The sequence below is a fragment of the Leptosomus discolor genome, chromosome 2 (genome assembly GCF_034619465.1).
Source record: "Leptosomus discolor isolate bLepDis1 chromosome 2, bLepDis1.hap2, whole genome shotgun sequence".
In the NCBI taxonomy this organism is placed as follows: domain Eukaryota; kingdom Metazoa; phylum Chordata; class Aves; order Leptosomiformes; family Leptosomidae; genus Leptosomus; species Leptosomus discolor.
Window position 1 is genome coordinate 10,828,405 of NC_141392.1, and position 13,468 is coordinate 10,841,872.

At 38.0% G+C, this 13,468-nt stretch overlaps 1 protein-coding gene across 3 annotated transcripts in view; it reads left to right on the plus strand.

Annotated features, from left to right (window-relative positions):
* Positions 1–13,468, plus strand: part of HHAT (hedgehog acyltransferase) — a 158,829-nt gene that overhangs the window by 77,690 nt on the left and 67,671 nt on the right. For all 3 annotated transcript variants that reach the window (XM_086460600.1, XM_086460601.1, XM_086460602.1), the window contains one exon: positions 1,620–1,821. In XM_086460600.1, coding sequence (XP_086316726.1) covers positions 1,620–1,821 — 202 coding nt within the window. The remainder of the gene's footprint in view (positions 1–1,619; positions 1,822–13,468) is intronic.

Sequence of the window (13,468 nt, forward strand, 5' to 3'; positions counted from 1 at the left end):
CTCTTCGCCCTCTGTGCCAGAGCCCTGCAGGGGAGCCCCTGGTTACACAGTGCTAAGCTGCCCCTCTCTGCTATTAGACTAATTGATTGCAATTGCAAGTGTCTGTTATTGCCACACTGTTTCTTTATATATGTGGTAAGACTAGACTTGAGAAAAACATAGGAGGGGAGAGAGAAGAAAACCACAACATAAATAAAAACTATTGATCTCAATTTCTATTTATTTTCATAAGCTTAGTAAAAAGCACTCTTATACTGAAAATCACTGTACATTTAATCAGATGTTCCCTGTAGCAGGTTGAAGCAAAAAGGTGTGTTGCTGTTCTGCTTAGAGAGAATTTGGAGCGTTTGACAGTTGTTTTTCTAATGACTTTTCTGTTTACCTTTTAATTACTCTCATCACTTTCTTTTACCCCATTACTGTATTTTCTTACTTCGTAAGATTAGGAATAAAGCACTATGTTAATTTCCCTTTTAAATTTTTAAACTAGTATTTATCTCTGAATGTCAAAACTGATAACAAGTGATAAAAATTTCACTGCAAAAAATTTCCTTTAATTAGCTTAGCAAGTACAAATAGTCTCAAATATGAGTACAGGGCGTCGTGCTGAAGGAATGACAGCTGAGGAGAACTGTCACCAACAGTTCTCATATACCGCATCTCTTCACCGGTACCCATGAGCTGGATGGTGACTCTGTTGCCTGATGAGCTACTTCAAAGTGGTGACAGAAGTATTTTCCAGATAAAGACTGGCCAGTGGCCATGCCTTACTTGGAGAATGGAAGGGAGTGGAGGTAGCTCTCTAGGCAGGAAGGAAGTGAAGTGACCCAGAAAACGGAGTCAGCTTTCAGAGTCCCATTGCTTCTGGTATTGTTACTGAATGAGCACTGCTTTCTGGACACTTGTAAGCATCAATTAAAGACTAAGGTCCTGACTCCTGGATTCAGTTTCAATATAGAATATAATTGCATGCAGGCTGCTTCATATAGGTTTTTGGGAGTTTTTTGGTACACATGCTCTGAAGGTCATTAGGCGGACATGATCCTGAGAGCATAGTACAAGAACCAGATAGGAAATATTTTCAGTTCCTGTAATTTTTAATGAAAGAACTAAAAAGAAAGAAATTGCCAGCTTTTAAAAATAAAACATGTTTGCGTGTTTCTACATTTCTGAGAACTGGAAAACATTCTATGGGTTATGATTATATATGACTTTATGTAATGTTTTAAATTTTTTTGTTAAGTCGTACAATTTAAATTCACATGAAGATTACATGTAATTTTTTTATGTAAAAGATGACTTGCAACTACTGCAGTTTAAAAATCCTGAACATTTGCCTTTTGCAATTTTGAGAATATAGTTTATGCTATATATTTGCCTAATGCAGAGTTCCCGTGACCACAAAATTGTCTTTTTGCCAAGTAGTAAATGCGTGTATTTCATTAAGTGGTCTATAGCTTTGCAGAAACTAGGGCAAGCTCTGTAAGTAGAGAATGTCAGGTAATTATTCAAATTCTTTTTTCGTGCCACAAAGTAACAAATTTGCTCTGTAGTGGATGTTTTTCTGAGATTTCTGTGAGATCTCTAATAACATTGCTTATCTGTCATTTCACCTACAGGTACATTTATGTTCCGATGGGAGGATCTCAGTCCAGTCTGCTGGGAATGTTCTTTTCCACAGCCCTCACTTTTGCTTTTGTAAGCTATTGGCACGGAGGACAGAGTTACCTGTGGTACTGGGGTGTGCTTAATTGGCTTGGAGTAATTGTGGAAAATGGTGTCAAGAGGATACTTTCTATTTCACTTATTCAAGATTTAATTGTAAGTTGAATCTCTCTTCATTTCATGCTCTCGTTTCCTGGCTCCATGCTTATCTGAAGTTCCTGGTTACTACTTTGCCTAAATCTAGATTAAAAGTCATGGATAACAGATAAAAGACTTAGCATTCCCATACCCACCCAGTGTTTGAGGTAAGCTATATAACTAGAATTTTGCAAAGTATCAGCAAAGCAGACACTGAAATATGCGTGGTCTTAAAAGCTTCCTCTGCAGTCCTAGAGTAAGCAACTGCTTGTCACGTTGTATGTAACTGAACAGAAGCCAGTTTTAACATTTGTATTCCGATTTCACTCAGGATGGCCTTAAAATATTCATCTTCACTAAAATTAGGAGCGTATATTTCTAACCATGTGTTTCCTGAACAAATGTGGGCGTAGCAGCTGCTTGCATCTGGGAACAAGTTTACACTAGGAAATGTTATGCCACTGAACAACTAAGTGAAGAAAATATTATTTTTCTTTGAAGATCTCTGATATTTTCACTTTAGATATACTTTTGACCTTCATGCTGTCGTTTCCAAAAGACAAGATTGTCTCTGACATGCAATCCATATGCAAAAAGCAGTAGTTTAATTTTGATGTCTGCAGGTTTGCTCACTATTAAATCCCAAATCCTCTAATAAGTGTTTGAAAGAATAAATAATTGTTATGTTTTGCTTCCTTAGTAGTGATAAGTACACAGAATTTGTACTCCTATATAATGTGGTGGTGGTGGTGACTCACTCAGCAGCCTGATGAAGTCCTGGTGCTCAAGTAATTATGCTTGTTCTCCATCCCACCCATCTCTTTTTACTGTTGTGGCATCCCATCTGTGGCAACTGATACAGCTAAGTAATTTAGTAGCCAATAGCAGCGGTGCTTCCTTATATAATCCAACTGTCCATCACTGCAAATTCAGTGACAGTCAGGAAGCAGCTTTTTTCCTTCCTAGAGAATGAGTTTATCAGATCCATTAATCCTCCCTCTAGGGTGAAACTGAGCTTCACTGTCTGACCAGCTGCACACGTTTGTCTCTGGACTGGAAGACAACATAGTTTTTTTTAGGCATCCAGCTGTATGAGGAAATATAAGTGTGGGGGCTTTTTGTATTTGTTGTCATTGTATTAGAAATTTTAAAAGAACTCTTAAGGAATTAAGTGCTTAAATACCATAGAAATGATAAGGACATGGCATTATGAAGGTGGAGTTATATGTGTTGCATTAATTTCTAACACCTAATTCTAATTACAGTTAACCGATGCTGGCAGTAGGGTTCTTTTTTGTATAAATTAACTCCCTCACAATGAATCGAGTGCATTTTACCCCTTTCCTCCCCTTTGTTTTCATCCAGTGAAAGGCCTGTCCAATGTCTTCCACATCTCTCTTGTTTTCCATTTCTGTTTGGAAACATGGCTGTAGACCTTCCTTAGAAGACACTTTCACATCTTTCCCTGAAATATTTCTGGAGCAAACATTTTTAATACAACTAGTTTTGGCATCTGAATTAGTGGATTAGGCAGATCTTGCTGCATTTGGTTGTGGCTGAGTCTTACTTTGCCTTGTGCCTTGAAGGTTTCTCTACAACAACATGAGCCACACTCTTTGAGAACTACCCCTCATGGCGCTCTCCTCCCTCTTCTAACAAACTCCCATTTTCTTGTTGAATGCTGAGGCTGGGAAACAGATGAGTAGTTGGACTTTGACCTTTCTTTATCAAGGGGTGGAGTGATGTGACATTCTCTAAGAAGTAGTACATTTAAAATGAACTGCAAATTTCCTAATGCCCTGTATAAATTTCTTTTTTTCCCCTTGTAATTTGGATTTTGGAAGCATTTCCATAATCTTGTGTCAGCAAGAGGTGTGCTGCAAGCCTAGTCACTGTGGGATGGATTTTTCATTTAATCCTTTGCATTCTTGTGCTTCGCTCACTTGCTGTGTTGGCTCTTGAAGGCTATTTTTGAAAAGGAAAGTTTATTTTTGTCCCCACAATAGCAGATGAGTTTCTGGAAGAAATACAAAGCACAGGTTTATGCTTTTTTTTAACCCATTCTATTTACCGAACCTACTCATATATTGTTGTTGAAGTTGATTTACGTAATTCAGTTGAGCAGAAGGTGTTTAATCAGTAAAATAAAAAAAAAGTAAAATCCTTGAGTAAGTTTAATTTTTATTTTGCTTTGGTTTTGAAATTGAATTGATGACAAAGAATAACACAAATGATATCAAAGCTGCTTCCCTTTCCCCCCCCACTATATTGTCTCAATTCTCTTGCAAAAGAAAGCTTTAGGAATCTAAATAAAGCACATTTGAGTCTTGTCCTTCACTGAATCCTTGTGCTGACTAAGAATATATATAAAAAGAATTGGACCCTGTATTTATGCAGATTTTGTGGTAGTTTAAATCTCAGCACTTGAAACCTAGCACAATATGAGTAAATAACACTTTTGTAGCAGTCTGACAGGTTTTAAATGTCATGTCAGGCATATTGAACTAGAATGAGCAAAGAAACATGGGCATTATTTGTGAGACTATAAATCATATAAATCAGCATATGAACAAATATTTACTAAAAATAGTAAATTTCTTGACCCAGAAAATTGTATCTGAGACTTTTAATCTGAACTGGTTGCAAACCAGTGCCTGGCTTCCTGATTTCAACTTTAAAAGAGCTGATCCTTTTTCTTACGTACTTTTCAGCTTCCACTGCTCTGAACTGCTGCGTTTCAGTGAGTTATGTTGTGAGAAGTTATCTACGTATGTCTTTTTCCTATAGAGATTACTTTTTAGATATCACTAAATTAGAGCTGAATTAAGTAATATTGTCTTTTCATTAAAACATTGTATATAAACCAACAATAAACACTATGCATCATAAGCTAGGGTATATCGGGGAACTTCATATTAAACTGGAGAAGTTTCGTTGTGTTTTTGTCAGTTTGTTTTTGGTGGTGTTTTTTTTTTTTTACTTTTTCAGGAGATATTTAGAATAATACTGACCAGAGTAGTGCTTTATTTCACTGATTCTATATTAATTTCTTACAGATGAACAGAGACTCCAGTAGTAACTCATTCAAAATCAATGACAGAATTGGTATTGACTTTTAATAAATAACGTGTCAGATTTCTGAAGGGAAATGTTAATGGCTATCATTCTTGCAGTGATTTGAATTTTTTTCCTCCTATTTTTCCATAAGGAAAACAAGATTTAGATCTATACAAGAAACTAGATCTTGGTATAAAAATGGATTTAGAATTATTTAAACCTTAGAATAGCTGACAGCATCTTTAAATCAATAGATTTTTAGAAAAGAAATATTTGGAAATCATCCAGAAGATGTAGCAAGGGGACTGAAGTTGGCAGATTGTTAAAATTAATGTTTTAATCTCAATTGAAACAGCAACATTTATCATCTTAGTTCTTTTGTGAAGTGAAAACATGTCATTCAGTCTAGTAAGAATTTTTTAAATTGAGACATAAATATCTCTCCTAGAAATCGTGCTATGATGAATTTCTAGTTTAGATCTCATTTCTAGCTTTAGTAAGAAACTAAATACACCATAAACAATTCAATTAGAGAAACCAACTAATTTTAAGCATGGCTTATTTTAAAGTAGTTTATACTATCCTTGCAAGTATTTTGTTTTTTTGAAGTATAAAATACTTTGATTTCTACATTTTCATTTATGGCTGTAAAGAGGTGCACTAGTTAAGTCCATTTCAGTACACTGTAATTGCATTCCCAACCCCCTTTTTGCACAAGGGGAAATATTTTGTTTTCTGTCTATATTTTTTAGTGTGTCAGATTAGATTTGGTTAGTGTGGTAGCTTTTTTTTTTCGCCCAGAAGAATGAACTCCATACATTTGTCTCTATAGTTAAAATATAACCATTGTTTTGGGTATCAGAGATGTGGTTGATGACAGTGGCAACCTCAGTTGGGTGTGGTGAGGTGTTTTTGTCTGTGTTGTTTTTTTTTCCTGTTTACCCTATTTCTGCCAGGTGCATTAAAATTTCTACAGTTACTCATAATAAATTATGCATTATGCAATGATCCTGCAGACAGCTGGTGTGGAGCATGGGAAGTACTGACTGGTGAGCCTGACCACTGGGCTGTGGTTCGACAGGGAATTAAGCTGATCTAACAGCTCACCGCTATTGAAGGGGGAGAGGTTTAATTTCCCTTTCCTCCCTTCCTTGCAGCCTCACCACTTCCTCCTCTGCATGCCTTCCTGCTAGAATCTTTTCTGAGCTGGCCTAGCTCTTTATCTCAGCAGAAAGCTTTACACTTCCTCTGGTTATTTCATTGCTAGACAATTTGTCTCATGGAGAGGAATCTGAAAAGCACTCAGAGCAGTACAATGTAAGAGACAAAAGCCAAGGAAAGGAAGTGGAAGAGGAGGAGCTTGACTACTTGGAGCCTCCCCCTTGCAAATGTACATAAGCAGTATGGGGTAGTAGGCTGAGCCTCTGTATTTAAAGTCAGTGGGACAAAGAAACCAGTTGGGTTCTGCTGCAGTAATTACTCTTAGTTAGGGCCCATATTCAGCCTAGCCAAGATAAAGATTCCTGTGAATTTCATGACCATGTCCTGTATACATTGAGCAAATATATAGCTGTCTCCTTTAATGATAGAATTTCTTTTTGCAAGTATAACTCACTTTAAACTTCTGTGAGATAACTGTAAAGAGCTTTGATCTTCATTTTGCTTCATTTGGTGGAAAGACTATTTATATCACTAGTTTACTAATGTCAAGCCTGTGGCCTTTTTTTTTTACTAATGGTTTTGTGAAATCCGTACATACTTTTATTGCAACATGGTGATTCAATTAAGTGGCAAGCATTGCCGATGATACTTTCCCCATAACCTTTTTATGCGCTTGCTGTAGACTTCTGTTGGGTTTGTCACTTTGTTCTCTGAGAATGTAAGGTGGGGTAGTTGAACAAAGTCCCTTAATCAGACTCTTCTTCTCTAGTACAGAATTGGATTTTGAGATACAGGTATCACCCATGATGTCAAAACCGAGACCAGTGGATGGAACTTGTACCTGCCTGCCCCTTGAGTTCAGCCACATCATTGCTCTAACCAGAAATCTCTGCTATTCAAAGTAGATGTACTCTGACTCAAATCAATAGAAGCTCCTTTCCCTAGATGTGAACATTAGCCAGGGCAGACTTGTAACATCTTTGCAGATAGTACCTAGCAGCAGCAAGTTGAGTTACCAAGGTGCTGTTTTGTACCAGACAGCCGAATGACCATCAAAGGTGAATGTGGTCTGGCTGATGCATCCTAAGTGTTTTCCACTGACTTTTAGCTTTGCCAACTTTCTCGGTCAAGTAATTCTTGCAATGTTTCTGCTTTTGCTTGACTTTTTTTTTCCCCTCTCTCTTCTCCACCCTCTTGTAAAGGTTCATTTGTCTTCGTGGAAGTGGATCCCAAAACATTTTGAGAGCCTTGCTAAAAATACACTCACACAGACATACACTTGCACTTTGACTCTGGTTTTCTTTAGTGAGGGAACATCTTGCTTCAGACTTAGTAAAAAAGACTGAAAATCTATTAGGTGGTGTTTTGTGTGAGGGACAAGCATATGCAATATGATACAGGCTTTTATATGGTGAATGACAAAAATGGCTGCAGTAAGATTTCAGAGATAACATTCTATTGCTTGCTACCTTTTGAGTACAAGAATCCTTTTTTTTTTTGTCAAATATGTGCAAGAAGTATTATTTCTGATGCCAGAAGTGGAGAAACTGTTGTGATTTTCTATCTGTCTTTAATCAGATGATTGCTGCTCTGCTTCAGACTGGATGTGAGCTGGGAAGCTCCTTGCTTAGCTATTCAGTTGTCATAACAAAAAAATGTTTCTCCCACCTGCCAGCATTATTTACTTCCTCTTCTGTTTTGGAGATGTCAGTCAGTTTTCTGGTACTTGGGCCATAATGCAGTTTAAAAACCAAGTAAATCATGCTACAGGGTGAAAACAAGGCAGAGTGATTCTGGTTATGTGCTTCTTTGTTAACTGTTACATGAATACAGCCTCCCTCTGTTGCTTACTTCAAAAGTTAGTCCAGAGAGTAGATGTCAGCAATTATGGAAATACAAGTTAAAGTACTGAGGAGTGGTCACATTCATGTCTTTCTGCTGTGCCTTGAGCTACAGAAACTTGCCCCAGGGAAACTGTGTTTGTTGAGAGTGTTTATCAGACATCTCCATGGGAATTATTACTGTGTTTTCTTTATTTGTTAAGTTTCACAGCAGCAGTGTGGGATGGCCATAAGGGCAGGACAAAAGCTCAGCACTAATGATTAGTGAAGTTAGATCCTTTCCCAGTTTGATTACAGTTTAAAAGGTAAAAATGTTGAAACGTGGATGAGGCAACTGAGAGAACCAGAATGGGAACCAGAAGAATAAAATTAAGGATATCGGGCACCTGGACACAGAGGAGAGTGCATGGCTCCATTGACCTGTCCTTGATGAGAGCCGAGACGTGTATATAGGATTATGCATGCTGCCATTACTTGGTTAAATTCCCTGCTTTACACGTAAAACAGAAAAGAGGATGGTGCATTTCAATGCTGTTCATTTCGCATTTTTCGCAAGCTGCTACTTAAAAAAAAAAAGTTTGGGCAGGTTCTTAGAGGATGAAGAGTAAGTGTAGGAGCAAGTACAGAAATTTACTTCTGTGTATGTCAAACTTTCACACATGCATCTGTAAGTGTAGTGCATACATACGAGCTGGTAGGAGGCTTTCTCAAACAGAAGTGGAGGTTGGCTGTTTCAGAGATGCTATAAATGTAGATCTTTCGGAAAATCTAAAAATGAACTGGTGCTAGTGCAAGACAGGGTTTTGTTGAGTGAATGTTTAGTAAGACATCAATAGAGAAGATGAGTATCTTCTCAAATACTATATATAGCATTTATTCCTAAATTCAGAAACAAGTTCTATTTGTGAAAATAGATCTTAACTGACAGCTGCTTGATTTTAATTGTATGGTCCTCTTTTTGTAGGAGTGATGTAGGGAATTACATGTCATTTGCATCATCCTGTCTCTTGGAAAAATGTTGTCAGTTCCCGCCTTCATGTGTGAACCTTCCAGGAGCTAATTTTTACCTTTGGTTTGGAAGGAAAGTATATACCTTGAAAAGAAACAGGAGATGACCTCAGGCTACAGTTCAGCTCGGGGAGAAGGGAGGGAACAACTGCAAGCAAAATGCCAGAAAAATAAGGTAAAGGTTATGGGTTTGAACTAAATGAAGAACAGAGCAAACAGGAATGATTGCCATGAGTACTGAAGGGTACAGTATATGTTGATGGGAAGTTAAATTTATTCTTCCGTTTGGTCTGGCAGTTGTTAATGGATAAGGTCTGGTAGCATAACTCGTTCACTTTCCACATGGAGGCCTGTCCCTTATCTCATTACTCTTTTAGCTCTGGGGATTCCACAATTTCTTTTGAACTATTTCATAAATGGATATTTTGCATGTGTATTCAACTAGAATTCTTTATTTTTGTTTCTTTTCTGTTCTGTGGTACCGTCTCTGTTCTTATCCTATTCAACATCTTTCCCTCAGCTTCAATAGTGCGGGAGTAGGTATTATATTGACCTGTCAGCCTCTCATCAGATGCCTTTCCCTTGCTGCTGCTTCTGGAGCCTTACTTCTACCAACATTAATGAGCACATGTAGTCCCTCCCTTCATTTCTGCAGTCTCCCAAACACACGTTTGTCACTATTACCCCTTGACAGTGTGTATTAACAAACATTTTTAGAAGTTGTCCCACTGCTTGGACCCAACCCATCTTTACTTCTACTGCTCACTTTAAAAATTAAATAAATTGACATTCTGTTTGGCAGAGCTTTGTCACAATTTTCAGCCTTTCCTCCATCCCATCTGCTCCCCCAGCTGCTCAGTCGCACCCTGCCCTCCATTTTCAGTGTGCCTAACTGCAGATAGATAAAATAGCCGGTAACTGTTAGTCAGGATGTGTCGCTTCCCTTCCCACCGTTCCATCTGCTCCTCACTCTCTTTCAGCTTTTCGCTGTGCTCTTGTTTTTATGCTGTCCTGTTATTTTTGGCAAATGTGGCTGCATTGCGGATGACCCAGATTCAAGGGATGCATTGAAGTGTTCACTCTCGTGGTAATGGGGTGATTACCAGGGTTCAGGGATAGACACTGAAGTGTTGGCGTATCATTTGTCTAAGAACATTTCCTAAAGGAAAGCACTCGGAAGAGATTTTAAGATTGACTGGGTGGTCTGTGTTGCTTCTGTAGAGAAGTACACAAATTTGGGCCTTACTCTTCAGTTGTGATGCAATGGAGGGTAAAAACTGAAGTTCAGATCCTTAAATTGTACTGGTAAGAGGAACCCCAGCAAGCGATCTGAGGGTTTTTTCCAAGCATTTTCCTGGTATGTGTAATGGTACCACCTGTGTCCCTCCTGTGTTCAGCAACTTTACCCACATTTTACCCATTCGTCCCCCCAAAAATCCTTGCAAACCCTATGTAAGAGACCATTGCAAAGAATATTTCATTTTGTTTTTCTGACATAAGTATAAGTTAACATTACTTTAGCGTTTAAATATTGCTTGTCTAGTAAAAACCTTCAGGAAATTGAAAGGATAGAGCTTTAATAACTGTAGGACACACACTCCCTGCTCATACACTAGAAAAGACAGTGAAAGATAGTGCAGGACTAGGTGTTATATTCATGGTAGTTAATTTGCTTGATTTCTTCAGCACATCAATTAGTGCAGTTGTGTGTCTTATTTTAAAATTATTAGGGTAAGTTGGCTGATAGGTTTAAGTGGGAGAGGATGAAATCTGTAGAACAGGTAGTAACTTTAAAACTCTTTAAAAACCAAAGGCAGATGAAAATAGTGTAATCTGTAGTGTTTCAGTTTGTAGTATCAACCACATGTTTTATGTCACTCTGGCCATAGTGTCTCAGTCTTATTCCACAGTGTGTATGTTCCCATAAGAAATATTCAACTGCTTATCTAATTTTACCATGCACTCTTATTTTGCCATGTGCATGGGTTGTCAAGTCTCTGTAAGGGTAGTTCAGAAAGAAGTAAATGTTGTGAATCTCTGTTTTACTCCATGAAGATGAATGCTTGTTTAAATTGCAGCAAATTTAATTCCGTTACATGGGACTTGTTAAAGTATTTTTAGTATGAGCAAGCCCGATATCATCACTGACTTTACACGGAATTTTCTTTAATCTGTCCCAGAGCAGCTATATAAATGAGATGCGTTGTGAATGCAGCGTGCATAGATGTTTTCCATATTCTGAGCACTTGCAAAGAAGTTACCAGCTAATATCTATCAGGGGAGGCTTCGTGCCACATGTCACCCTGTCATCAGGCTGGGTTTGCAGTGTGGTGAAAAACATGCACCCCAGTTCCTAGGCCCTCCCTAAAACAGCATGATGCATGTCACCTGCTCCCAGAACAAGCTACTGCAAGTGGGTTCAGCAGCCCTCTGAATAATGAGTATTTGGGACATGCCAAATCACCATGGTACCACCTCTGTTGCTAGAAAAAGTTTAAGAATGGTTGCTGTAGGTAGATATAGGATTGGGTCCCTGATAAAATACTGGGGAATATATTTCTGTAAAGGACAGCTTCAGCATGATATTTTGTATAGGACTGCCTAATTTTGACTGCTATACAGATTTTGGTCTTGGGTGTCTCCTCAACTTCCACATGGGAGAGTGGATGACTTCTTCTGGTCACCATTCCTCAAAGTATCTTTTCTGTGGTTAGCTAGCTAGGAGATGTAAATGCATTTAGGAAAAACACTTCCGGACTCTGTTTCATTTCCTCATGCCATTCAGTAATTTCAGTGAAAATGCAAATTTATTGTTGATTAGCTCTAACTCACCTTAGAGAGAAGTTCTTTTAAATGATGCTCTCCTGTCAGAAGCCACTTCTGCCATTTTTGTTTGTTTCGCACTCATAATGGTGTAATTACCTTGCAAAGCAAATGAAATTAGTATTTTCTCTCGCATCCTCTCTGACTTCAAAATTTTACCATATCCTTTAACTTGACTCTTAATTCCAACCTAAATGATCTATCCTGGTGTGTGTTGTCCTTCATGAGCTATCTTTCTCAAGAAACAACCGTTATAGAAGCTTCCTGTTTCTGACTTGGTTTTCACTTAAAGACTAAATGCAACGTTCATGTGCAGTTGGAAATGAAACATTTGGAACGTGCAAATCTTTTTCATGCCTGCCTTCTTCCATCCCCCTCAAACGTATACTCAGATTTACTTTTCAAGGTACCCTACTACATGATAGTATCATTTATTTTTGTAAGATGACTGAGAAGGCCCAGTTGAGAGCGATCTGATGGTAGCCAATTTTGCTAGACCCAACAATAAGCAGAAAGAGGTTTTCCCCAACATCTGGCAAAAATGTCTGAGCCTGATCTTCATTTACAGCAGGAATTGGCTTGGAATAGTAACCCAAACTCCATTCAGTTGCAGTAAAGGTGGCCTGAGACAGCCTTTGTAAGTCACCTCCTATGTCATGCCACATGCCTTTGGACTGAGTATCTTGACAATACGTCTCTTTTTTGTGAAGTTTTAATGCCCGTTTATTTCACAGTGTGGGGTGGTGGGGGTGATTTCTAAAAGTAAAATATGGTGAAGTATTGATGCAAGAGTACACGTTAAGATGGAGCATTGAGGAATGATGCAAATATAAGGGTTTCAGCAAGGCAGCCATGGCTTCATTGTCACTTTAACACTAGATGCTCTTTGGCCACTCTTACCTTCTGGCCATATTTCCAACATGAAAAGAGGAGAGAGAAAGAGACAGCAGTAAAATCTAGAGGAACACCACAAATCCATAGCAGCTGCTTGTATTGTTGCAATGGAACATACTGTTAAAAGCATTAAATAACATAGAGAAGAGTTGTGGGTGTGGAGCTGTTTTTTTAGTTTTGTCTGCTTTGATGAAAACAACTTGCTGTATATTCAGAAAAATCCATATGCTGGCAGATTTTTAAATCACAAATGTTATAACAGATTATCTAGACCAGCCTCATTCCTTTATCATGGGTGAATTAATGCTTCCAGTGTATTAATGTGTGCAGAACAGCTGCTCAGGTACTTTAGTAGTTAGCCTTTTCTAGACAACATGAGATGTTTAAAGAATGTTTTCTTTTTTTAGCTTCATTGCAGCTGAGTAAAAGCTGCATTGACATCAAAGACTCTCAGGAAAATGTGTACTGCTTTTTGGATCAATGCCTAGCAAAGTTAATGGAAATTAGCTACAGCAAAACTCAGAAAGGGTTCAGTGTTTGTCTAAACTCTTTCTGTCTTAAACTACTCCCTTAGACCTTATAAATGACCAAAGGCTTTTATGGTCTGTGCTACAGTTAACTTGTATTGTTTAACATATAGCACTTTTGTAGAGAGTGATGTCATATATGACAGCTTTATTTTTTTAGTAACTGTATTTTTTTTTAAGTGGCAGAGCTTTTTTAGGTATTCATGTTATTTGTCTTAGTCGTACTGCTTTGGGTTGTAAAACAGGCAGACCTCACAAACTTACCAGGTCTAATAGGTGCCTTGGTAGAAAATGAAGTCCAACAGCAGCTGTTTGATGGGTTGTCCATCTCTGACTCTTTCTACAGCTTTACTG